Source organism: Anguilla rostrata, chromosome 7, assembly GCF_018555375.3.
Source record: "Anguilla rostrata isolate EN2019 chromosome 7, ASM1855537v3, whole genome shotgun sequence".
Lineage (NCBI taxonomy): Eukaryota > Metazoa > Chordata > Actinopteri > Anguilliformes > Anguillidae > Anguilla > Anguilla rostrata.
The window spans coordinates 18,144,298-18,171,310 of record NC_057939.1 but is presented as its reverse complement, the minus strand read 5'-3'; the positions used below and the strand labels follow the sequence as shown (position 1 = coordinate 18,171,310).

The following is a 27,013-nucleotide window of genomic DNA, read 5'->3' as shown; positions in this document are numbered from 1 at the left end:
GGGGAGGCATCTTTCCCCCGATGCCACCAGCTCGGTTCCACCGGACTGCAGCGTTTCGCGTCTGAATTGGCCTGCTTTGCCTGCGCAGGGAAAGCATTTATCCCTGTATTTAAAAAAAAAAACTTTATTGAACCGCCTAAATACAGTCTAGCGTATGTTATACGGAAGATTCCAGCGTGCCACATTGTGTCTAAATGTGGACTTCCTGTATGTAACAGGCCTAATACTGACAGTGTACCCCCCAGACAGGAGCCTGGTGAAGAACTAGTAGACAAGGATTAATAGGAGATTTGGGTTTGACCATTGCCTCTGTTCTACAAAAGGGTTGTGGTAAGATCAGACTCCTCTCTGGCTAATTGTCTGATGAATACTGTCCTCACCCATATGCCTCCCTTACTGCTGTTACGACATGAACGCTGTTGCCATAGCAACCTTTCACGCACCTCGTCTTCCGTCTGTGCGTTTGTGTGTGTGTTTGTGTCTGCATGTTTGTGTGTGTGCGTGTGTGGTGGTGGTGGTGCGGCGTGGTGGTGTGTGTGGTGGGGTGGTGGTGTGTGTGCGCTGGTGTGTGTGTGCGTGTGTGCGTGTGTGCGCGTGTAAGCAGGGCCCTCAGACGTCCTGGGGTAGACAGGCGGAATGGGACGCTGCACTGGGAGTCTTTTATGTGTTTGTTTTGGGTTTTTTATTGGAGCCGAGTTTATGTGGTGCACGTTAATGTGCTGGGGAGCACTTTCTGTGTGGGGGGGGGGGGCTCTGAGGGGGCGGGCGGGGACGTGGAGAGGCCTCACTGCCTCTTTGTGGAGGACTCTTTCACTCCTCCTCCCCTGATCAGTGCCGGAGCTGCAGCAGGTGGCCTTAGTCCAGCCACCAGCCCCAACACAATGGCCTGTGTGTGCATGTGAATGTATGTAAGTGTGTGTACGTACGATTGTGTGTGTGTGTGTGTGGCGTGCGCACATGCGTGTGTCTGTGTGTGTGTGTTTGAGTGTGTGTGTATGTGTGTGTGTGTTTGAGTGTGTGTGTATGCGTGTGTGCGTGTGTGTGCGTGTGAGTGCGTGTGCGTGTGAGTGTGTGTGTGTGTGTGTGAGAGAGTGTGTGAGTGTGTGTGAGTGTGTGTGTGAGTGTGCATGTGTGCGTGTGAGTGCGTGTGCGTGTGAGTGTGCGTGTGAGTGTGTGTGTGCATGTATGCGTGTGTGTGTGTGAGTGTGAGTGTGTGTGAATGTGTGTGCCCCCACGGGTCCCCTTTGAGCACCGCCGCAGTGTCTGACAGTGTAATCGCAGGCGCCTCCTTGGCTCCCTGTCTCTATGGAGACACCCCTGATATGATGCGAGAAAAACTTCCACAAAAAAACAATCCAGCGTGAACTAGAAGAGCTGGCCCTTTCCCAAATTTTATCTGCTGAAATTGGGTTGGGAGAGGAGCTGGGATGATGTCCCCTTCCCCCCCTCTGGAGCCCTGCCTGCACGGTCCCCTCTCCCCAGGTAATTACAGCTCGCACTGCCAAGCGGAGGGTATTGCACCCATTACCAGATTAATTTTTATCCGCCCTCATTTCCCCACATACTCCGTGTGTAGTGGAGCGTGTCGAGGGGGTGGGGATGTGAACCAAACGCAGGCTTGCCGGGGCGAAGCGTCTCCATGGCTGGACTGGGTATTTGGGTTTCAGTTGAGAAAATGGGGGAGGTGGGCAGCGGAGGTTTGAGGGTAACCGAAGAAAAAGGAGATCGACCATCACATTTTTTTTTGACTGGGTCCAGTCAGAGAAACCGGACAGGGAGCGGAGCTGTAGCCTGCACTGTTAAAGAGCTGAAAAGCACATTTTATTTTGTATTGATTGATTTAATTTCTGCATCAGGATTGCACAGGTAAATGGTGGCCATTCACTAAGCACACACAGGGCTAGGAAGCTACGCGAGGCTACGCTCTAGAGATAATCCGTGGGGGATTTGTAGGGAGTACTGCACATTGGGTCCTCTTGCTCTCTTTCTCTCTCTCTGTCTTACTCGCCCCAGATCTTACATGTTCTCTCTCACCAGCTGTTTGGGGTTTCAGGGGTGACAGAGGGAGGCTGTTTTTGGAAACAAAAAGTGCAAGCTAACGCACCCCCCTACCAAACCCCCAAGCGAGCCGTTTCTCTCCTGTGTGTCACTCCCCCCACAGCCTCACAGACCTCTCTGCTGTGGGAGACACTCCCCTTCCTGTGCAACATAAGGATGGAAATAACCCTACACATCACTCTGAGACAGCCTAGATTTTATTAGAAGCAGGTTAGCTTTCTGGTGCTATAGTACACAAATCTACCTGTGCCAACCCTAATACACATACGAGCGTCATTTCCACCTCTGCAGTTCCACTGAATGAATCTGTTTAGCTAAATGCAGGCAGAACACTGTGCACTGAACCCCACAGGGAATACCCCATGTAGTGTGTGCATCCTGACCCATCTCCAGTCCATCTGGGAGCACATGCTGATGAACTGATATGGGCTCAGTCCGCCTTGTTAGTGTCGCTGTATATGACTGGCACGGGTGATTGTGTGTGCTGTGCGTGAGCGCTTTCACACATGTTGAGTGGTGTGTGTGTGTACGTGCATGTGTGTGTGTTTGTGTGTGTGTGTGAGTATGCATGTGTGTGTGTGTGTGTGTGTGTAAGTATGCGTGTGTGAGTTTGCGCGCGCGTGTGTGTGTGTGTGTGTGTGAGCGTCTGTATGTGCGTGTGTGTGTGTGCGTGCATCTGTATGTGTGTGTGTGTGTGCGTGTGGTGTGCGTATGTGTGTGTGTGTAAGTATGCGGTGTGTGAGCGTGTGTGTGTGTGTGTAAGTATGCGTGTGTGTGAGCGTGTGTGTGTGTGTAAGTATGCGTGTGTGTGAGCGTCTGTATGTATGTGTGTGTGTGTGTGTGTGTGGTGTGCGTATGTGTGTGTGTGTGCGTATGTGTGTGAGCGTGTGTGTGTGTGTGTGTGTGTGTGTGCATGTGGTGTGTGTGTGTGTGTGGTTGTGCGTATGTGTGTGTGTGTGCGTATGTGTGTGAGCGTGTGTGTTTGTGTGTGTGTGTGTGTGTGTGAGCGTGTGTGTGTGTGTGTGTGTGTGTGAGTTTGCGCGTGTGTGTGTGTGTGTGCGCGTGTGTCTGTGTGCATGTGTGTGTGTGTGCGTGCATGTGTGTGTGTGTGCAGTAAATTTCCAGCCCCCTCTCCCTGCCGGTGCCCTCTGCTCTCTCCCCATGCCGGGCTGCAGTATATCACCCCTCTGGCTCCTCTCTGACACTGTCCGCCATCTGGGGCCGCAGAAAAAGCTCTTTTGCCTTTATTGCTTTTTCACACCCGGCACTCCACGGCTTAAAAGATCTCTTTGAGGGCCTCACCCACCCCCACCCCACCCCAGCCTAAAATGGATTCCAGCTGACCCTTTACGCAAACGTTTTAAAGCCGTCTCTCGGCCTTTGCGAAGCGAACGGCCGATCGGTTCTGATTTACGGGGGGCCAGTTGTCGATGCGACTGCCTCTAATCATCCTCCTCTTCCTCCTCCTCATCCTCCTCTCTCCGACAGACGCAGAACCGCATGAAGCTGATGGCCGACAACTACGAGGACGACCACCTCAAGGCCTCTTCGCATTCCGAGCAGACCAACCACAAACCCTCTCCAGATCAGGTGGGCCTCCAACCAATGAGCACGCAGCACTGTGGAGTGACCTCATTGCACACTGTATCATAAACAGCAGAATAGGACTAGAGTAAGCTCACACAGCACTGTCAGCACTGTATCACACACTGGTGTAGTCTCACCAAACATGCCATACAGCCCAGCAGCATGGGTCACTCCTCCATACAGTTGATGGAGGGAACCTGCACTTCCTGTTACAGTCAGAGTCCTCTCATCCCTCTCTCTCGCCCTCTTTTCCTTCACTCTAAGTTCTCTCGTTCCTTCCCACTTATCTGGCTCTCCCAATGCCCACATTTATTTATTTCCCTTTCTATCGGTCAAGTTTAATTTATTCCTAAAGGCCCTTTCCTGATTTACAAGTGAAAGTTGTTACAGCCCAGCATAAGGAACAGGAAATGAGCCCTCTCACATCCTGTAAAACGGCACGCTCGCAGCCGCAACCTCCTTCATCATTTCACATCAGCGCCGCAGAAAAGCACACTTCCTTCCGCCCGCGTTAAGGCCTTATTCCGCTACAGCCTCTTAGCTCTAGCGCTACAGGGCGCGTTTAGCTTCTGTGCGCTGCCTGTGTACGCAGCGCTGTGCTAGCGTAGCGTTAGCACAGGCCTAACGCAGGCAGACAGGCGGCCAGCTGGCCCGCTCCCCCGTTGGACACAGCGCAGGAGACAGTGAAGGCCTCAGGCCTCAGTGTTTATGTTTCCAGCAGTCAGTGTTAATAAAGCGGGTTTATTTATATTTACCCCATGTGCCCCCGCCTGGCTGGTTTTTGCATGTTCTCACAGAATGTGCGCGGGGTTGGGGGGGGGGGGTGTCTGGACTCCCTTCTCTCGCGGTGAGGGCGTAGCGCGGGTAACCCTACCCCACGCCGCCGAGCCGAATCGAGCCGCGAGCTCGTGGCGACGGCCGCTGTTCAACGTGATATCTGGCAGGCCCGCGGCCCGCCCCCGTTCCGGACGTTTCCGCGGTGCTGAGCGGCCGGGCGGGGCTTCTGCGAGGGGAGCGGGGGGCTGCTTTCCGTCACGGGCCCCGGAGTGGAAGGGCGGCCGTCGCAGAAAGAATTCTCCCAAAAAAAAAAAATGAAATAAAATAGGCGGAGAGGAAACGCAGGGCTCCCGCGAACCGTCCGGCCGCTTAATCTGGGATCACGCGTCTCGGATTGCCAAAAAAACACTTAAAGCCAGGGCCCCCCCGCCGGAGAGGGACAGTTCAGCTTCATTTTTCACGGCGAGAACACTTCCCAACCAAAATAGGAACGCACCACAGAACGAGTCCTGCCCCATAACCCCACTCCGCTGGTGAGCGCTGTAGAAACACAGCAGTGTGAAAGAGACAATAGGGTTTGACATTATTAATTACAGGTATTTCCCCAGGCCCGTGGGAACAGGGGAAATGTGCTCTCTCATTCTGCCGCCCAAGTGTTAAAGCTCAGATCACTTTTCCATTTCTAATCCTTTCTAACTTCTAGCCTCTCTCTGTCCTGCTGTCCTTGTTTTTTTTCCACCATACTTTATTACTTTAACCCTTTGAAAGAGTACTGTGGGTTTTTTGGGAATGTTTTTTCAACCTTCTGTGTCAGTGTTCTGGAATTCCACTGTCATCGTTACATCAGCATTAGAATGTCCAGTTAAGAACATTCTAATCACGTCTTTCTGATCTTAGGCCTTAAAGGCTTAATGATGAGTGAAGGCAGCAGAATGGTTGTGGGAGTGAACATCTCAGTTCCTCCATGCAGGTTCAGTTTGGGTTTTTTTGGATTGGCAAAGGTTTCAATCATGAGCAGTGTCAGATTTATTTTTCCTGTGTTGAGGGAGAGAGGGATGGAGATGGAGACAAAGACGTTGAGAGTCTGCCCTTTGAGGCTAAATACTCAGGTTTCCATGTTCCTACATTCAAAGCCTTAGAACCCTGGACTCAGGGAACCTAGCTGTTTTATAATGCAAAGATATAAATATTGATACCTTGCTGGCCAGTGAATGATGGGCTCCCTCTCTATTGCTGAGTTCCTCCTGAGATTTCTTTACACCAAGTTTTTCTTGCCAGTGTTTGAGTGTTTTGTCTTCCCACTGGAAGTTCCTCCATTTTGCTGCCTTCAGTCTAATCAAATTCTGTGACAGAAGTGTATAACCTGCAAAGACTTTCAGAAGCAGGGACCTCCTTTTTCTTTTTTTTTCTTCTTTTTTTTCCCCCACTAGCTCTTTCAGCACGTCAAGAACCACTGATGACTGCATTTCTGTCGGCTTTACTTATTTAATATTTCTTATGTTTCACGCACTAACTGACTCTTCTTCCAATCCCATGCTGCGCTGGGCAAAACATGTCGCCTCTCAACCAATAGGATGACGAGGAGGGCATTTGGGCATAGCCAATCAGATGCCCTCTCTTGATGCCATTTTGTTCAGAAGGGTGAGCAACTTTATAAAAATGGAAATGAAGAATCACCATGTGATCACCTGCCTCTTTACCTGCCTGCATGATTCATTTAATTCAGTTTTTTTGATTCATCCTTTTCTCCCTTTCTTTCTCCTTTTGTGTTTACTGTCCTGCTGAACTGAGTTGGTGGCGTTTCCATCCTGGACTGTTTGCTTGTCATAATGGCCGTTCCATGATCAGAGCTTTGTGTCGCTGGCGTTGATGCTCGTTGGTGTTTGTGCTGCTAATGAATCGTTTTGTTTTTCGGGCCTTGAAGCAGGGGTTGCAACTAAACGCACACCACATGGATTTGGCAAAACAACCCAAAAACGCCTCCCCCTTCTGAAGCTCTAGGGCTGCTGGACCCCTTTCATTGGTTCAGTGTGCTCTCTCCACAGATATAAATATGTAGCACAAGTTTGGTTTTAATCGCTTCCATATCCGTCACAGGGAATCGCATTGAAATGCAATATTCACTCAGATTTGCTGTCCTATATTTTAAGTGACCTTGCTGCGTTTTTTTTTTACGACGGTTTACGATCTTCAAGAGGAGCACTCAAAAAGCAATAAAAATCCCATATGCCTTTTCCAGTATAGCTGTCCCGATCTCTCTCGGATTGATGGAATGTCGAGTCCAAAATGGATGCGCCCGTATCTCCTAGGAATGCCCGCTATCCAGCAGGGCGCCAGCTCGCCCACGGCACCTTTCGTGCTAAAGTGATTAGTCACGTTATTATTATTATTTTTATTATTATTATTGTTATTACTGCTTCTAGTCTCAGCGCCGCTGCCGCTGCTGCTGATGTAATTGCAGTCCGCGGCTGCTGGCCGGCCGTGTTGATGGAGTTAGCAGAGCGAGGGAGAGCGAGGGGCGCATATCCGATGAGGCGGGGGAGTGAGGAGCGGGGCCGGAGCAGGGCCGGGGCGGGGCCAGAGCGGGGCCGGGGCGGGGCCAGGGCGGCCCGGTCTGTTTAAGCATTAAATGCTCCTTTTTAAGGTGAACAATCCCCCAGGCTTAGTTTTTCCATCTTTACTCCCGTCAGGCCGTTCTTTCGTTGGAGGCTCCGATCGGACCCCGTCAGGCGGAGTCGCCTCCTTTACCCCACTTTTCAAACTGCGTTTACCGCAGTGATGGATGTGTGGGAGAGCAGCGGTGTCTGACACCCAATCAAACGGCTCGCCACGAATTCCCCTCCTCTTATTAGCGAGCGGCGTATTGCAAACACAGCATAATGGATGTCCTTCTCTACGGCGCGTGCAAATGTTTGAGTTCGAGATGTAAACCGTGACCATTTCATCAAGATTTTGCCGTCAGCACTTAGAGCTTTCCCAAATGCAGCAGCAACGGTGTCTCTGCGGTTTATGGGAGAGCACTTGAATCACAATTCATAGACCATATATGTGCACACAAGATTAGAGGAACTGCTCATTTTTGCATGACTCAAAAAAAAAAAGAAATCCTGTAGTTTATTATTTACTTTTAGGGGTGGGAATGGGAATTTCTAAGAACACCGGATTCTGCATAACACGCGATTTACGCCCTGCTCTTTGAGCAGATTTACTTTGAGGGATGACGCCATGTCTCTCTCCAGTGCATGTGTTCATTACATTCATCCAGATTGCTGTAGGTTTATTTGTACGCCATGCTTCCTGGCCCTTGATTTCTTTCATGTGAGGCTCTGTTTCTGTTTATCTTTATTTTATTGTTGTTTTTCTGGGTTGCCTTTGTTTGTTTTCTGTTGGCCGCTGGTGGCTTTTAAAGCGGTCACAATGGTGAATCGATGCGTATCTGTGTTTTTATTGGGCCTTAACCTCAACTATGTCATAATGTGTTGGTTTCCCATTGGAGAGCTCTGAAACCGTCATCCAATAGAATCAACAGAAAAACCAGTATTGCTGAACTTGGGGCCCTACTGTGCATCCAGCCTACAGTGTCCCGTAAAGGTTATGCTAAATGCTCAGGTCAGCAACTTAGGAGTGCATGGTTTATCTCTCTTTCCTTCACCCAAACTGTGCCCTTTCCTGCAGAACACAGGGAAGCCATTGCTCTGCTTCCTCAAAACGCATTTTCATTTGGGCCAGTACGCCCCTTCTCCAACGGCTTTCAAAAATATGCATGTGAAAACGGTTCCGCTCTGCAGCCGGGGGAAAGAAAAGCAAAGGATTTAGCTCTTGGCGTGTGCGCGCTTCTTATCTCTCTGCTACCAAGACTTGGACGCCTGCCCTGGAGGGGGAAATGAATGGCTAATTTTGTTAATATTGAATTTTATCGTGTGATTGATGTTAAGTATCCTTGAGCCTTAGAAGCGAGCCATATGGTGAAATGTATAGGGCAGTCCATAGGGCACCTGACTCTATAGCACGTGGGCAGCAGCCTCCTCCTGTGGTCCTGTGTCTGTCTGTGACCCTCTCTACTTCCTACCTGTGTGAATAAAGCAAAAGAACTGTCTTGCCCACCTTAAAAATGAACCATGCAAATACAATGTATTGTTATTATTATTGTTATTATTATTATTATTATTATTATTATTATTATTATTCCTCTTTGCTGATGGTCCTAGAGCCAGAGGTGGGTTGGTGTGGAATGGGACAGTGAGGAAAGACAGACTTGGGGAAACCTGGGTACCGGTTCCTGTCTTTGCAGACAGTGGATCTCTGCAGGAACCTGCAGCACTGTCTGTAAACAGCCCTTGCTTATCACTATCTGGTGCAGTTTAACACAGTCTAAATCTCTGGAAGAGAGAGGCTGCCTAGGCTGCCTCATGTGTTGGGGCTTTTCTGTGTGGGCCTTGGTCTCTGGGAGCCGGTGGAGAATGGTAGGACCCCACCTTGAGCCTCCTGCCACATGGAGCCACAGACCCCCCACCTCCCTACCCCTTTTTTTGGGGGTGTTGGTGAGGCCTGGCACACACGTGCCACAGAATCCAATTACACAGAACACCATAACCAGTTAAAAGCGAGGAAGGAAGCCGTGCGTGTGTGCGATGGCCGCCTCTCTCTGTCGAGCGCAGACGTTACACAAGCCTCACCGCGCGTTGCGTAACGGAGAGAGACGGAGTCCGGCTCGGCTGCCGCGTGCCATTCCTGGGCTTCGTTCTGCAGCGCTCCCAGCTGCCCCAGAGCGGAGTCACTCCCCGCTGAACTCCGCGTAAACCCAGCATCCCGTCCCCCGCCCGGAGTCATAAATTCACCCTTCACTGAGGAACACGGGGCCTGCCTCCGACATGCTAACTAATCTCTGGGTTCAGTGCTTTTACAGGCTGGACCAGAAGAAGAACTCTTCTGTTGGTCAGGTACAGGAAAGAATCCGTCGTATAGAAAGTCTTTTCTCCCTGGTGGGAATTATTTTGCTTTGTTGCTTGATAACATTAGAGGGTTTTGAAAAAATAAAAGTTCCACAAAGTCTCAGGCCTGTCCACTATATACTCACTATATTGATTCTTAGTTGTGGAGTTTGAATGATCATGTTCTCTACAGAGAATAGGGTTCAAGGCACAGAATGGTGGCATGGTGCTGTGGATAGGAAGATGGCTTTATCCTAACAGAGTTTTGACACTAGTGCTGCTAGTACATGATGGAAAATATTAATTAAATCTGTTTTTTTGAATTAGTGAATGTATTAAGTATGGTAATAACTGTTACTACTCTTTTTAAAATTATTATTAATATTACTTTTGTTATTGCCAGTAGTAGTTGTAGTATATAGTGTATATGTATGTGTTGTATAATGGTGTACCAGCTGTGTAGTGACACTAGCCTTGATAGACACTGGGCCACTGCTGTTTACTGCCCTGGCAGACGCAGCTGGTGTGAACAGCAGCACATCGGCCAGACGCCAGCTCTCCAGGCCCGTGTGATTGGATCGGACTCCCCAGCGGGCCAGAGCGTCAGTTTACGCCCCAGAGGGCTGTAGATTTTGAGGCTGTGCCGGAGAGACCCGGGGGCTGCACCTGAGTGTGTGCAGCTCACCAGAGAGACTGAGCTCCAAGTCCCCCAGATGTGAGCTGGGAGTTGATATCCATCCCTGAGAAAGTGCTCTTTTGGACGGACTAAAGCTGTGTTTCGGTAAAAGGCATGAGAAAACTTGGACCAGAGGTTGTACTGATAAGATACACTTGCTCTGTGTTTTCACAATTTATTTTTTCTTTTTGCCAAGGATCTGAGTCAGTCAGATGATCCTCGGAGTAGTGTCTCTTTGTTAATGTGTGAGTGAGCTAATGTGGTTTTAACCGAAACCTGGCCCTCCCCGGCTACGGGGCTGCCTGGTAGATATGAGAATCATGGTGACGCAGCACAGTGTCATGTCCTCTCATAAATAAGTGGAATCTGTTCCTCCTGTAGCATTCCAGTTTTTTTAAATTATGGCTGGAATGATAAGAACCTGCTCTGGTTCTGGTTATTATGCCTGATAGGAACCTGCTCTGGTTCTGGTTATTATGGTTGATAGGAACCTGTTTTGGTTCTGGTTATTATGGCTGATAGGAACCTGCTCTGGTTCTGGTTATTATGGTTGATAGGAACCTGATCTGGTTCTGGTTATTATGGCTGATAGGAACCTGTTTTGGTTCTGGTTATTATGGCTGATAGGAACCTGTTCTGGTTCTGGTTATTATGATTGATAGGAACCTGATCTGGTTCTGGTTATTATGGCTGATAGGAACCTGCTCTGGTACTGGTTCTGGTTATTATGGCTGATAGGAACCTGCTCTGGTTCTGGTTATTATGGCTGATAGGAACCTGCTCTGGTTCTGTTTCTGGTTATTATGGCTGATAGGAACCTGCTCTGGTTCTGGTTATTATGGCTGATAGGAACCTGCTCTAGTTCTGTTTCTGGTTCACCAGAGCTCTTGGCGTTACATGGCCCCGCCCTCCGTGCTTGATTGGCATCTCTGGCCTTGATTTCTGTGAGAGGCCCAGATGATGCCAGGGCTGGGCAGCGCTGGCACACAGACCACGTGTGTGAAGTGTTCATGTGTGCTCGTTCTCACGTCTTTCTGTTCTGCTAAAAAAAGCGGTGTTTTCACAGCGCTGGTTACACTCAGCCACCGTCTCAGGTTGCCAAACCTGGCGTGGCTAACGTCGGGTGGGGTGGGGTGGGGTGGGGGGGCGCTGTGGTTCAGTTGTGGTTCACAACATGGCAGTGGAGTGTTTGAGCTTCCAAAAAGAGATTTTGTCACATCCCACGCCCATCATTTGGAACCCTTCCTCTGTCATGAGGCTCTTTTATTCCTTTCTGTGGTCTCCTCAGAATACCAGTGGAAAAGCCAAGGTAAAGTGTGTGTGTGTGTGTGTGTGTGTGTGTGACTGTGTCTGAAAGCTGAAAGCTTCTGCCATCACAGCCTCTGATGTTGACTGTGTGCTGTTATCGAACCTCAGTCCATATCCTGCCATAGCGTTTTTAAAACTCCTCATCCTCGAGATTGTTTTAAGACTCCCCGGAGGTTCGGTCCCTCCTTCTGCTGTCGGTGAATAGAAGAAAACCTTTAAAACCAGCCAGCGCTAATTTAACCCCCCCCCCACCCCCCCAGTGCATGGAAAAGTGGAGCGAGTTGTGTTTTTGTCTCTCTTTCCCCCTGCCTGTGAAAGCCGCCCGGGCTGTTTGTGTATCTGCTAGCTCGCGGTCGCTAAGGGGCTGTGTGTCAGCGGCGCGCTCTTTGATGCTGCAGGTTTATTTTCCTTTTCTCTCTCTTTCCTCTCGGCCCACGCTGTAATCGCGCCGTCCGCCGGGCCCCGCTCGCACCCGCGCGCAAAAACACGCTCTCTGGAAGCAGTGGCGGCTGGCAGCGCGCGTCTCTGTGTTCTCCTTCAAATCAACAAAGAGCCTGGCAGCCCGTTTGATTGGGTATTCCACGCTGGAGCGTTTTTTTTGGTGAGAGATGTATTGATTAAAAATGAATGGATAGAGATGAATAGAGACACACACAAGAATGCGCACACGCACACTTATTCTCACACACACACACACACACACACACACACACACACAGTCACACATGCAATCACACACACACACACATAGTCACACATGCATCACCACTCGCTCACACGCACACACACACACACAGTCACACATGCAATCACACACACACACAGTCACACATGCAATCACACACTACACGTACCTGCATCAACTCTCACACACACGCCACACACAACATCACACTGCACATCGTAACACACACAGGTTCAATGACGACACTGCAGATCCAATTCCTCACACCCGTCGGAGTTTGGACCTGGTCAGGACGGGGTGGGCGGTGGGGGGGGGCGTCGGTCAGGAACATTTTAATGGTGCATTAAAGCCTCTGCTGTCCCTCCTGGAGCCCGGAGAGGGGCCGGCGACGCAGCCAAGGCCACCGCGTTCGCTCGGGTTCGCATCGCGGACGAGCGCACAAAAAAACAGACGGGGTACGACCGAGGGAACCACGCCACCACCTGTCCCTCCGAGAAAGCTCGCGGGCCCAAACTGAAACAGAACCGCTTGTTTTCCCACCCGCGCTCTGGGACCGGGACGAGGTTCTGCCCCGCAGTCCGTCACTATGGGCCTCCCCGCCGGTGGAGCTCACAGAACCGCCGTTCGCCCGTGGAAACCGGGAAACGTTTGGCTTTAGCTGGAATAGATTCAGTCTTCCGCAGTCCTCCGGCATCGAGAGGACTTTAAATACGCGAGAAACAGACACCAGGTGATGTTCTTTCCTGTCTGAAGCCTGGAGGGCACGGCCGCCCTGATTCCGGGCCTCGGCGGGGTCCGGTCTTCGGGGGCCTCGCTGAAAGGGTGAAGCGGGACGCCGGGGCCTCTCTCTCTCCGCACGGCGGGAGTCTGCGGTCGGAACGCTGTGCGCCCGCTCCAGCTCTGCCGCTGCCCCGGGACGCCTCGCCGGGCTGCATGTGTTAATGGGGCTGCCTCTGAGCCAGGGGTGCGTGTCATTTTGGACCGCGTCCCCCGGACAGGAGAAGGCTAATACGCTTAAGTAATGGAGCGTGACCACAGGCAGTGGAAAAACTGAAAGGAGCGCGCTTATTTTAGGAGAAACGGGCTTCTGATAACAGGATTGTTTTTTCCACCGGCTTTATTTGGCTTTATGACTCCTCTGGAGTTATATTTGCGGATGCTTGTTTGGACGGGCCCCACTAGTACTTTGCAGTCTGTCATAGTACTCTAGAAAAGTGCTACGAGCCCAAAAACAGACTGCTTCCTTCGATTCCCTTGGTTAAGGGGCGAAATGCTGGCATGGTGAGGTGGATCTCACATGGACTATCCTGCCGATGTGGAACGCCAGCGATGACACGGTTATGCTGTCAAGAGAAGCGGTGGGAGGAGCTAAAGACGCAAGCGGGAAGCCCTTGCACGTGCGTCTCAGTCACCCCGGTAACAGGCCGTCGCTCGGAAGCTTGGTGTTCTGCAGTGCCTTCCCGTCTCGCGGCAGTGGGGCAGCCGTTCGTTTCGGTTTGTTTGTTTCCCCCGCCGCCCAGCGGAGCTCAGTCTGTCGAGGGGCCTCGTCTCGTTCCCGCTAGCGCTCGGGCTCCAGTCAGAGTCGTAAAATTAAAAAAAACTACATTTCCCATTAGGCCCTTTTGTCTGGTGGCTTCAGATGCTCCCATGCAGAGCGCCGCGTCTCGGTCCCGCGTTTATCGATTCCCCCCCGTTATGGTTTCTGCATACCGCTAATACACTCCCAGCAGCGAGTCGATAGCGGTAATGGCTTCCAGACCCGCCGTGGGGGGGGCGGCGCTCGCGCGGCAGCCCCCTCCGCTTGATTTAAAGGGCGATTCGAGACGCCGCGCTCGGCCCCCGTCCCCGCCGCTCCTGTCCGCTCGCGATCTTAAATCTTTCAGCTCATTTAGCGCTTAACTAGGCATGGACAGAGCGAGCGGAGGAGGGGGGGTCGATTAGCCAGGCCTGGGCTCCGGCAGAGTTACACACTGTCCTCGCTGCGCTGGCAGTGCGTCGCTCTGCGTTACTCTCGCTCTTACACTCGATGCTCTGCGTCAGTTACGGCTTTGTGGCCTGTGTTCTCTCTTAAACCATAATGGCACACTGTGTGTGTGAATCCCAGCATGCCCCACAGAGCCAGTCTGTGAGAGAGGCAGAGGAAGAAATAGTTAGATGAGCCATTTCAGCTTTAACAATACTTCATTTTATCTTCATATGAGAAAGCGTCCCCTCCTGTGAAGATCAGCTCGCCCTCCAGCACAGAAGATCTTAGATTAGGTTTCAACTGAAAATCGGTTAGCGGTTTTTGCCTTCACCAATAATCTCAACACGCAGCATCCTGGTCTCTGTAGTTTTCAGTCACTTCTTCCTGCTTTGTCAGATGGCCATTTTTACGTACAGTGGATGGTGTAGAGAGAGAGAGACAGAGAGGTGGAGGTGGAGGAAGGAGCAGGGGAGGGTGGCCTGATGCCGCCCAGCAGCGGGTGGAGGTGTGTCTGCTCTTCAGGGGCCCCGGTGGGTGAAGCGTATCAAACGGGATGAGTGTCAGCAACCCCACACCACAGACCGGATTATCCCCCTGACTGTTTGAGTGACATCAGCCCTGAGCTCCACTGTGGGCGGGGGGGCGAGGTGGGGGGGGGGCATACCTACGCATACCGAGCGCAGCAGGAGAAACTGCGCTGATTGTGTGTTTTCCACCCCGGGACCGGGAGAGAGAGCCTTCACTGAGTAATCCTAATTAGTTTATCAGTCCTCTCGCAGCGGAGGAGTCAGCCCCCCCCCCCCCCCCCCGTATCCCACGGTCGGCAGATCAGCGAACGTGTGCCTCTCGCTCTGAAACCGGAGCCTTATCCCGTACGATTGGCCGACCGCAGCCGAAAACCAGCGGCCTCCTTCATCCTCTCTAAGCCGCGGGGATCAGGGGACGCTTTCCCCGCCGGCGTGTTCCACCGCGACGCGCTTCCCGCCCTTTCTTTGGAGGGGGCGCTGTTGAGGCGGGTAACGGAGCGTGCGTGTTGGGAGCGGTGCTCTGAAGCCCGCTTTGGGGCTCTACCGTAAACAGACCGGGCCGCCAATCAGATCCCGACCCCCCCCCGCCACCTCCCGGGGTCCCTGATCTTCTGCAGCCTCTACAGAGGCTCGGCTGGGAACGGAAAGGGTTAAGAACGCACCGCTCTTCTCCGCCGAGAGTCCGAAATCTCCGCCAGCGCCGAACCTCAGCACGCGCCCTGTCACAGCCGCTAATACCGCCACGCTAATGCGTCTGGCTGCGCTCCCTCTCTGATTCCATGCACCAGGTCCTCCAAGACATGTCTGGGAAAGCGATGGAGGAGGTATTCTGAGGTAGCTCGATGAACGCGGGCGCGCTCGGCGTATTCTAAATCCTGACGGTGCGTACAGCGGGGCGGGGCGGGGCGGGGGACGCGGCTTTGCGCGTTCCGGCGACGCGGAGAGACGGGTGCCTTCCGCTGCGTCCGTGGGCTGTCAGCGGGGCGGCTGATTTCTCGGCCCGATGGGGGTTCCTGCGTTTTTTCGGGGTGGTGCGTCCCACCGTGGGGAATTTGGGGGGGGTGGGGTCGATAAGGGCGGAGCCAAGGAGCAGAGGAAGCTCTGTGCGTGTTCACGTGCGACGGTTACTCACTGCGGAAAGCTCGCTCATTCTTTCACCCCCGCTGTTACTCAGTGAGGAGGTGGAGCAGGAGGAGGAGGAGGAAGGGGGGGTTATCAGCTCAGGTATGGTGCTCTCTAGCCTGGAGGGAGAGGAGCTCATCTCTTCATATGACTGTATGTCTGTTATTTCCATCATCATTCACCCCAAAGACAACCCCCCCCCTCCCCATGCAAAAACACCCCTCCCCCATATACACTCACCCCTCCCCCATGTACACTCACCCCTCCCCCATGTACACTCACCCCTCCCCCATGTACACTCACCCCTCCCCCATGCACACACCCCTCCCTACTCTGTATGTCTGGGTTGTAGCTGAAGATGCTGCATATGCTGGCTCGGAGAGGGGCATGACCCCACCATGACCCCTGAAGCTCTCTTCCACTTCGCCTTTAGCTCCATTTCTGGCTCTCTCTCTCTCTCTGTTAGCCTGTCTCTTCATCTCACGCTGCTCTCCTCTTCCTCTCTCTCCCTCTCTCGCCCGTCTCACGCTGCTCTCCTCTCCCTCTCTCGCCTGTCTCTCCATCTCACGCTGCTCTCCTCTCCCTCTCTCTCCGTCTCTTCATCTCACGCTGCTCTCCTCTCCCTCTCTCGCCTCTCTCTCCGTCTCACGCTGCTGTCCTCTCCCTCTCTCTCCGTCTCTTCATCTCACGCTGCTCTCCTCTCCCTCTCTCGCCTCTCTCTCCGTCTCACGCTGCTCTCCTCTCCCTCTCTCTCCGTCTCTCTGTCTCGCGCTGCTCTCCTCTCCCTCTCTCTCCGTCTCTCTGTCTCACGCTGCTCTCCTCTCCCTCTCTCGCCCGTCTCTCGCTGGCCGCAGTGTGGGGTACCGCCGCAGGAAGCCGGCCTTTTCCAGGGGTGCGTTGTCGGGGACTCTCCCGGGGCTCGTGTGAACATCATTTCCTCTCAGCGGTCGGAGGTCGGAGGGGGGAGGTGAGGGGGAGGGAGGGGGCGGGTGGGAGGGAGGGGTCGAGCGCATCTGGAATAGCTGAGCAGCGGAGGCTCCCCGGGGGCGTGGGTGGGTACAGGAGCGCCGCTGCGATTTATTTCACTCAGGACAGGGGGGGTCAGAAGCTGACAGCACTGAGCTGTGGCAGCAGCACCCCCCTCCCTCTCCCCCTCCCGTCCTTTCCTGCCACTCACTGAGAATGCAGCCTTCTCCTACAGACACCCCCAACCTCCCTAACCCCCACACACTCGGAGATGGTGTGCGGTTCTCCAGTTAGCATGCGGGAGGCCCTCTCTCAAAGACAACCCCCCCCCCCCCCATGCACACTGCTGACAGCAGCCTGTGAACCACGCTCATGGCCAGTAACATCATTAGCGTGCTTGTTTTTGTTTCGTTTCTAAGGAGAGCGGGATCCACAAGCTCTTGACCACCGTTTATCATAATGTAACACTGCAGACGGAGGTTTTGTCTGTGTGATGGCTAGTTTGGCTACAGTGCCAGAGATGTCAGTGAGTGCAGGGCAGTGATGGCCATGGAGGCAGTACCCTCTGCTCAGGTTACTCAGACTGGCAGTGTACTAGCTCCTCGACCCGAGGTCCCCAAATGTGACTGGCACTGCAGAGAGGGACGGTGCTCTCCCTTTTGTCAGTCTATGTCCTCTTTTTCCTAACTGCACCCTTCTCCTCATCAGACCTGGGAACAGGAGAAGGCTTGACCTTTGACCCTTCACCTGCAGTGTCTTCGCTGTCTACCCTCCCCCCGGCTAACCTCCAGTAAATTTAAAAGGAGATAAAGATAAACACCTTCACTTGAGGTTTTCCATGCGCTCACCGGCAGCTCTGCTCTGTTCTTTTGGAGCTTTAGAGCGTGGGGAGTCACACGTATGCAGCAGCGTGGAACTCTCTGTCCCAGACTGCAGGGGTCACGGTGTGCTTATATGGTGCTGTGGAGGTGAATTTAGGAATTCCGGCTGCTTCCAGTATCCACAGTGTCTGTTTTGTTCTCCTAACCTCTTCCCATCCTTTCCTTTCCTACCGGATTCTTTTGGAATGTCAGCCGATCAGCTGAAAGCCAAGGTTTGAATCATCAAATATGTTTTGGGTTTTTATTTGGTTTTTTATCTGATTAGCCATTGACATATCCATGGAAAAGGTCAGGACTGATCTGATTCTCTGATGGCTGTATGGCTGAGGGGTGTTGCTTTGCCAAACCTTGGCCTGGGTCAAATAGGCGGACACCAGAGAGCAGACATTTTGTTCCCGGGACCATTTCAGCCGAATGAGGGCCAGCCAGAGGAATGTAAGCCATTCCTGGAGGCCGATGGTGAAGGCTGCGGGCGGGGGCACAGAAATGGCACTGGAGCCGCGCGGGACGGACAGGCTCACCTGTTCCCAATCTCTGCCCCGCGTGAACGCAAGCTTCTGAGACAGCCCCCACCGCCTGCGAGCGCGTGCCTCCATTCGTCTGTACCCCCCCCATCCCATCCCCATCCCCCGCCTCCCACTCCTCACTCCCCGTCCACCACCCCTACCCCCACCCCCACTCCGCCACCCCTCCCCCAGCATTTGGCAGCTATTTTTCTCTCCTGTCATTTTTTGAGTAGGTGCTTTGTCTTCTCTTGAAAAGCGCTTTGCAGTGGGAGCCCGCCGGCCATGTTGGGCGGTGGGAGGGTTTCTCTCCCCTGCAGCCGGCAGTGATGTGTGGCTGTAAGCAGATACGCCATAAAGCTGCAGAGCTGCGGCCTGACTGCTCCCAGAGACTCCCCCTGCACTGCCACACACACACACACACCCAACATATAACACACACACCACAACATACAACACCACACCCATACACACAATACACACACACAACCACACACACACACACACAACACCATACACACACAACACACACACACACATATCACACACACACACACACATATACACACACACACACTACACACACACACCACAACACACACACACGCACAACACACACACACACAACACCACACACACACACACACTTACACACAACACCACATTACACCACACACACACACATTACAACAAACGCACAACATCACACACACACACACATATACCACCACACATACACCACAGCACATAATACACACACACACCATATACACACACACACGCACACCACACACACACACATCACACACACATACACACATACACACACAAACACACACACATACACACATACACACCACACACATATACACACACACACACACACACACACACACACTATCACACACACATACACACATGATACACACACATATACACACAATACACACATATACACACACTACAGACACACACACACACACCACACACACATATACACACACACACGCACATACATACACACACACACACACACACACATATACACACGCACACACATACACACACACACACGCACATACATACACACACACACACACACACGCATATACATACACACACACACACACACACATACACATATACACACACACACACATCCACTCTCACATACACGCACACACACACACACACTCACACGCACACACTAACACGATCACACACATTCACACAGACACACACACACACACACACACACACTCTCATTCGCACACACACACACTTGCAGACGCATTCACACACACACACACACACACACATACACTCTGGGCCCTTTGTCTGTGGATCACAGGGAGTGAAAATGAACTTCTGTTGCTGGGAAGTTTGAAGCACTCCAGGTGTTTCTAGGTGCAGGAGAGAGGGCACTTATTCATAAGGTTCCACCCAGGTGACCTTTCAGCCATGTCCCTCCACTCCTTAGGTCTAGCACAGCTAACATGGATCCCAAGCAAGCTCCAATCACTGTACTCGATAGCATAACAACTCTTCCCTATAGGAACTTATATGGCGGCAATCACAGGAAGTGACACGCGAAACCTATTAATTAAGTGTTGCACCGGGGTACACTTACCTGCGTCAGGTGAATCCTGGGGTGGCTCAGACTGCTCTGGATAAAGGATCGTTGGCTCGTGTCTGACGGGGTTTTTCTCTGGCTGCCTGCGGTGTGGCTGTCGGATGGTGGGCTTCAGGGAGGACCAGGTTCACCTAGGTTACCGAGCGTGTGGGCCGTCCTACGACTGCCTGAGTGACGGCATTGATCCGCCCCCTTCTCCCCCCCACACCACGGAAAGAGAGAGGGGGTATCAGGTGGTGCCCCCCGCGAGCTGATCAGAAGGTGTTGAGAGCAGGGTGCCAAATCCCCCGCGCTCCCCGACCCGTCCCATTGAAGAGGAGGCCCCGTTTTATTTTAGGGGAGGCCAGGGCAGACGAGCCGCGGGCTGGTGTTTCGGCAAGTCGCCACACAGATCCTCAGAGAGCGGCGAAGACAGCTTCTTTTAGGAGGGGATAATAAGGAGGAAGGCCCTGGGGGGCGGCTGCGGACTGGGCAGCAGCCCTGGGGGTGGGGGGCAGCAGGGATCAGAGCGGGCCTCAGAAGCCCCTGGGGGGGTGGAAGATAAGACTGATTGAATTCTGGCCCGCATTTGCAGGGTGGACACAAACCGTCTGCTAACATGGGGCGTGTGAGGTCGTTAGGGGGGCGGGAAGGGGTCGGCTGCCTCCAAGGGGGGGGGCTCAACCTCCCTGCTCTCCCTCTTCTGTCAACCAGTCGCCTCTCAACCCTACTGCAGCTGCGCCAGCAAAGGATTCTGGGAGGAAACTGGTCACCCGGTAACCGGCATCAGACCGCGTAACGGGTCGGCGGACGAGCCTGTAATCAGGAGAGATTCCTCGTGCGGCCGGCTCGGGCGAGAGGGCTGATGGGACCCGCGTGACGGCGCAGAGTTTAGCGAGGAGACAGCCCGACTCTCTCAGCCGCCGCGCTCGTGAAACAGAAGCTCGATTGCGTCGTTAAAAACGTGCGCTCCGCGCGCTCTGCACGCGCCCAAACAAACACGAGCGGAGATGAAGGGCTCCTCCTCCCGCCGTTTACGCGACCCGGACGGAGAAAGCGGAAAGGCAGACCGCGCCCGAGCCGGAGGGCCCCCCGTAAATCCCTCGCCCCGCCATAGCCGCCGTTATTACCGCCTCGTTGTTTATTGGCTTGGCCGACGCCTCCGTCCGCCCGCGCTCGCTTTGGATTCAGGAAATGACAGGAAGTTCAGGAAGGTGCCGAAGCGACGGGGTTTTTTCTGTTTCCGGCGTGTGACAGCAACGTGGAGACGCGTGGAGTGGTGGTGTCACATCCGGAGCGCGCCACCCCCCCCCCCCGAGCTGGGCTGGGCAGGCTGACGGCTCTTCGTCTCGGCTGCCAAGCGGACCGTAGGCATGGCCGGGGGTTTTCCCGCCAAACCGGTGCGACGGAAGACTGTTTATCAACACCGGTAGTAGCCAAGTCTGGAGGAACCCTGCTGTCTGAGCAGCTAACTGTGGGGCGTCCACAGGACCCTGAGCCGCTCGTGTCTGATAGCGTGGAGCTCCTTCACTAATTCCCGCATGCATATCCCCCCTGTTTGCAGAAAGGGGAAAAGAAAAAGTTCTAATCCAATCACTGGCTTGGCTTTTGTAAAGCCTATTGGAGCATGAAGCACTACCAGTCAGCCGTGCGACAGAAAGCAGAGCGCTGTGCAGGCGTGTGGCACAGCCCGGATTGGTTTTCTTAAAGCTGTTTTTAGCCAACAACCGCCCCCCCACTCCCCCTCCCACTCCCCCTCCCCCCTCAACCCCTTCTGAAATAGACGCTCAGTCGCGGCGGTTTTGGGGGCTTCGATCTGACCGCCTTGTTAAAGCCGTGCCCGTTTAGGGACGGCTCGCTACAGCGGCTAATCCTGCATCGACCTCCGAGGTTTTCTGGAAGACCGGGTCTCTGTTCAGTGCTGCTCCCTTTAGTGCTGCTCACAGTTGATATTTTTGCAGGTCCCTCTCTTTAGTGCTGCTCACAGTTGATATTTTTGCGGGTCCCTCTTTAGTGCTGCTCACAGTTGATATTTTTGCGGGTCCCTCTCTTTAGTGCTGCTCACAGTTGATATTTTTGCGGGTCTCTCTCTTTAGTGCTGCTCACAGTTGATATTTTTGCGGGTCTCTCTCTTTAGTGCAGCTCACAGTTGATATTTTTGCGGGTCCCTCTCTTTAGTGCTGCTCACAGTTGATATTTTTGCGGGTCCCTCTCTTTAGTGCTGCTCACAGTTTGATTTTTGCGGGTCCCCTCTTTAGTGCTGCTCACAGTTGATATTTTGGGGTCTTCTCTTTAGTGCCTTTCACTAGTTGATATTTGCGGGTCCCTCTCTTTAGTGCTGCTCGCAGTTGATGTTTTTGCGGGTCCCCCTCTTTAGTGCTGCTCACAGTTGATATTTTTGCTAGTACCTCATCAGTTCTTCTCAGGGAAATTTGGGGGGGGTCAGCTCTGCAAAGCGCTGACTGGTCCTCCTCAGATTTCCCCCCCCCCCTCTTCTTTCCCCGCAGTTTGGTCATTCAGAGCTTGTGTGTGTTTCTCCCATGAGCCCCTTCCCTGAGATCAGAGAGCGGCGTCGCGGACGCGGCGTCCTCCGACTGCCGCCCTGGGATTACTTTCCAAGGGCGTCAGACACGAGATATCTTAAGCAGGCTTCCTGCGAGCTGGGAACGCCGCTGCGCCGAGAGCCCTCTCCCCTGCTCTCAGCGGCCGGGGAAGCGCGGTAGCTAGGATACGCCGATCGCCGCGGACGCCTGGCTCGTCCCGGCGCCGCCGCTCTCGCTGACGACCCCCCCGGGTTGTTCGAGGGGCTCGGTGGGGATTTTGGGAGGCGCGTGTCGGGATGGCCCACGGCAGCGCTCCTCCTCAAGGCCTCCCCCCGTCCTGCAGGCGCTGCCTAATTGGAGGAATATTGTATACGGTACAGGAATATACGTAGGTGTCAGAAAACAGTTTTTCCGTGCTGCAACACCATCATGTACACTGCCCTGCCCTGTAGACCTGGAGCTGGTAATGCAGCTCTTATACTGTATGGCCTGTAAGTGTGAAGCGTGTGAGGGCGAGTGTGGGAGTGGAGTGTTGGCTCAGTAGGGTTCCTGAGCTCTCCTGTGTGGTGAAAGGGAGGGAGTGAGGTAGAGAGCGTGTGAGGGAGGGAAAAAGAGAGGGAGTGGAGGAGAGAGGTGAGAGGGGCCATGGGATGAGTGTGGGTTTCCAGGCTCTCGCTGCCCCGGTCCTGTCAGAGGGGCTCCTGCAGGCGCTGCCTAATTGGTTCCAGAACCAGGGATCCGTTTGCGGCCCACAGGAGACATTCCTCCTGAAGGAACCGGCCTGTGAAATTCTGACCTCCCCGCTCTCTCTCTCTCTCTCACTTTCCCTTTCTCCCTTCATCCTTCTGCCTCTCTCTTTTGAGCTTTCATTCAAGCTCTCTCTCTCTCTCTCTCTCTCTCCCCCTCCCTCCCTCTCTCCACACAGGAGAGCTCAGGAACCCTACTGAGCCAACACAAACAGAATAACGTTCTACCCTGGAAAAGATACACGGGGTAATAAGAATTAATAAAGTGTGCGGACACAAATGCTCCCGTTCCTGCGGGCGCGCAGGGGAGAGTCGGACCTCAGCCCAAAACAGACCCTGCTCCCCTCCCCTCCCCCCCCGTCTGGCGCTCGATATCCCCCCCCTCCCCGTTTGTTTTTCTCTGAAAGGGCGCATGTTCTCGCGGCTCCCCACGTACGCGGATTCAACCCTCTTTGACATCTCTGGTGCTGAGTTTAATAAAACATTTTAAAAAAGGGACGTTTATTTGGCAGAGAGCGAAATCGATGAGTCCCTCTCCCCCGCGCTCGGTCCTGTTATGGCTAAACAGTTGGGAAAGCTCCCCTCAGAGTGGATGTCTCAGGTTTTTTTCACTTGGAGAAGACAGGCACGGCGCTCCGCTCCAGGAACCGGCAGCTAGCGCTCGCTGGGCCTGTGAAACGCAACACGATGCGTAGCAGAATGCAGTCGCTAACTAGCGCCTCACCGCTCCCCCGTTTCGATACGCCCGTCTCCATGTGTCCGCCTCGGCCTTCTCCCTCCTCCCCTCACAGATCACACCTGAAGGGGCCCGCTTGTGTCAGTCCGGGCCCCTAATGTCCCGTCTAACGCGTGAGGGCACTGAAGCCCACAGGAATGCATTGGCTCAACCCGCCCTCCCCATGACTCAGCTATGCTCAGTTGAGTGTGTACAGTATTCATACCGTAGTACTCTTGCCTGCACTCCCATTGGCTGGCTCACAGACGGAACTCTTAGGGGAAGACACCAATTGGCTTGCGCGCAGACAGGATTATCAGGGTTGACCAGCCATTGGCTGGCTCGTGGAGTTTCCTCCGGTTTCCAGGGTTGATTGTGTTTCAGAGCTCTCTTCATTATGTTTTTGGTTTTGGTTCCTCTGGTTCATCACCTTTTCTTTCTTTCATTCCATCTATCCTTTGTTGTATAAATTTTAATTTGTTAATTTATGTGCTTGTGAAAGAGATTATTATCACAGAGAACGTTGTGTATCCCCTGGAGCTGTGCTGCTCTGGAGGAGTGTGTTGTACCTGTTTGTTCTGCATGCGTGTATATGTTGCATGAAGGTCTTACGTGTGAAGATCCAGCAGTGTAGCTCTCAGAAAGCTTCCTGTGGAAAATCCGAGGGTGACTGCGTCAGTGCATCTTGGTGGCAGTGCCGCTTCATCTCTGTCTCCACCGTTCCCATGGTTCCCATCAGAGATCCCGCCCCTTTTCTGTTCGCTCGTGTGGAACACGAGTGTCTCGATTTGAGCTCCATCTGGGATCAAAGGGATTCTCAGAAACAAATTCTCAGATCTAAACACAGTCGGCTCTTTCCTGATTAGACAATCACTTGTAACCTGTGAAATAAAATGCTGACTTGAGAATGAAGTCCCCTTTGGTTTCGAACATCAAACGGAGTGAAGTGTTCAGTGATTGGGTGAAGAGAGTAAAAGATTGGTTCTGAAGCCTTTCTCCCTCTGCCTGTTTCGGGGGGTGTAGATCATCCCCCCTCTTTTAGACCTCAATCAGAACCGCAGTAAGCTGAAACTCTACATTGGCCACCTGACCGCCTTGTGCCACGAGCGAGACCCCCACATCCTGCAGGACCTGGCCCCGCCCACCGCCTATCACCGCAGCGACCGAGCAGCTTGGGAGGAGGAGCTGCAGAAGATGAGTCCGGAGCAGGTGGGCCTCCCTCTCTCTCGTTCTAATTCTCTGTCTCTCTCTCTTTCTCTCTCTCACTCTTTCTTGCTCTCTGTCTCTCTGTCCCTCGTTCTCTCTGTCTCTCTCTCTCCCTCTCTGTATATGTCTCTTGCTCTCTCTGTCTCTCTCTCTCTCTCTCTCTCTCTCTCACACACACACACACATTTGAATAGTGAGTGTTTTTATATGTCTCCTCTTGGACATGCGCAGCAGGGGGCGTTAGTCTGACAGGAAGCTGACGGGCAGGAAGCTGAGAGCCCTGCGCTTCGTCAGCAGAGCAGTCACTCCCAGAACCCATTACTTATTCAGGTCCCATCTCCATAGCACTCTTCAGTCTGCTGTGCCTGACGCCTCCAGAGAGAGCCCGTTAGCGCACGCTAGGCCCTGCAGCAGTGGTTTGGGAGGGAAATGGCTGGTTTGATAGCGTAAGGGTTAAAACAGCAGCGGGCGCTGGGCTTGGGCACTCGAGTTTGTCACCCACTGATTATTAGAGACATCTGGCCTGGACTCCCGAGCAAGCCCCGAGCTGGCATTAAAACGCCGCGGCCGTAAATCTCCCGCTCCCTGTGAAGCAGGAATGTCATTCGCTCTCTTTATTGAGTGGAATGTGTGCATTCGGAAAATAAATAGCCCAATATACTGTTTTTCTAAGCCTCATTTTCTGTTACTTTAAACAGAAAATTTAAAGCTGCCCACACCTCTCTTAAAGATGGGGGCGGCAGGATGGAGAGAGGGAGAGTGATTGGAAGAGGTGCTGAGGAGAGAGGGAGAGAGAGGGAGGGAGGGAGAGAGCGAGAGAGAGAAAATGGAGAACTCTGTTCAGTCTCAAATTATCCTGAGTCATTTAATGTTATTTTTTGCAATGTGAAATATGATGTATTGTTATTCAGACTATGTTTAATTTAGTACTTGTTTACTTTCTTCCCCGATGTTTTTTTACATATTTGCTATAGCCGCGTCGAATGGTAAATTATCTCCAGATAAAAGAGGTCACCCGATCACGTCCAGCACGGCTCCTCCTCGCTCCAGATACATTTTTCACTCGGGGAGAGAGTGTGCGAGGGAAAGGAGGGAGGGTGGCGGTGCGGACCCCGCGTCACGCTCTCGCTGGAGAAGCCCCTCCCCTCCACAGCCTGCGCAGCGCAGCGCCCGCACGCTCCTCAGCGCGTCACGCTGTCTGCCTGGCAGGTTTCTGGCACGGCCGGACTGCACTGAAAAGCCTTTTTTTAATGTGGGCTGCCCGATGACAACCCTCTGGCCCGGGAACAAATGTTTCAGAAGTTTTATTTTGCCGCAAGCGAACCGGGAACTCTGGCACTTTGGGCAGGGGTGGGGTGGGGTGGGGTGGAGTGGGGGGCTTTACGTTATTATTTTTTTGGTCCCGGTGAGATGGCTTTCATCGGCGAACTTGCCCCCGGGTCAAAGGGCCTCCCCCAAGTGTGTTTTGGCCCATTTGCTGGAACAGGATGGAGGCAGCTGCCACAGTGTGGAAACACAGGCCCTTACTGTACTGGAGACTCAATACTGTACGTGCCCTGGAGGCTGAGGAGCTGTCACCGCTCTGATTGGCCGATGGCTCAGCGTGCTCGGGGATCAGTCAGGCGGGACAGTCCTGCTCGGGCGAGACGTTGAACAGGACAGGTAGCCCCCTCCTCCTGCGCCCGGGGAGAGATGGGCCCTGCTTTCTGTAGAACAGAGGTTTCCAAACTTCAGAAGGCCGGGATGAATACTTTTTCTGTGACCAACCCACCTACAATAACATGTAGCCTAAAACGTTGGAATAAAATCTTACAGAATCTATTTTTTCCCCGGTAGACATCAATATGACTGCAGTGGAAGAATATGACTCAGTGCCAGGACCGGTTCCACTGGCTGGTATCCTGGGGTTGAACGCCAGATTCCTTTAGCTTCTACCACGCTAGTCTTTGTCGCACTCAATTTTAAAAATGTACAGATGTGAATACAAACTTCTCAAAATGCCTGTTCTTCAGCCAGGCTGAGCACAGTACAGTTTAAAATGTGCATCGCTCCTGAACGGTGCGATGTTCAGGAGCTCGTACTGGCCGCTCTTTGTGTCCGAGCGCGTCGGTGCGGGGTGGTTTGGCGCTTAACGCCGCGGCTCTTTGTGCCGGGGCAGACGCTGCGCTGGATTGGATGAAGACAGCGCGTATCTCGGTTGGTGG

At 53.1% G+C, this 27,013-nt stretch overlaps 1 protein-coding gene across 11 annotated transcripts in view; it reads left to right on the top strand.

Moving 5' to 3' along the window:
• Positions 1-27,013, top strand: part of LOC135259249 (ELKS/Rab6-interacting/CAST family member 1-like) — a 218,688-nt gene that overhangs the window by 165,613 nt on the left and 26,062 nt on the right. For 8 of the 11 annotated variants that reach the window (XM_064343383.1, XM_064343384.1, XM_064343386.1 and 5 more), the window contains 2 exons: positions 3,547-3,648; positions 24,627-24,812. In XM_064343383.1, coding sequence (XP_064199453.1) covers positions 3,547-3,648; positions 24,627-24,812 — 288 coding nt within the window. Of the gene's footprint in view, positions 1-3,546; positions 3,649-5,995; positions 6,064-24,626; positions 24,813-27,013 lie in introns of those variants that run through there. The other 3 variants (XM_064343391.1, XM_064343392.1, XM_064343393.1) reach the window with 1 other exon arrangement.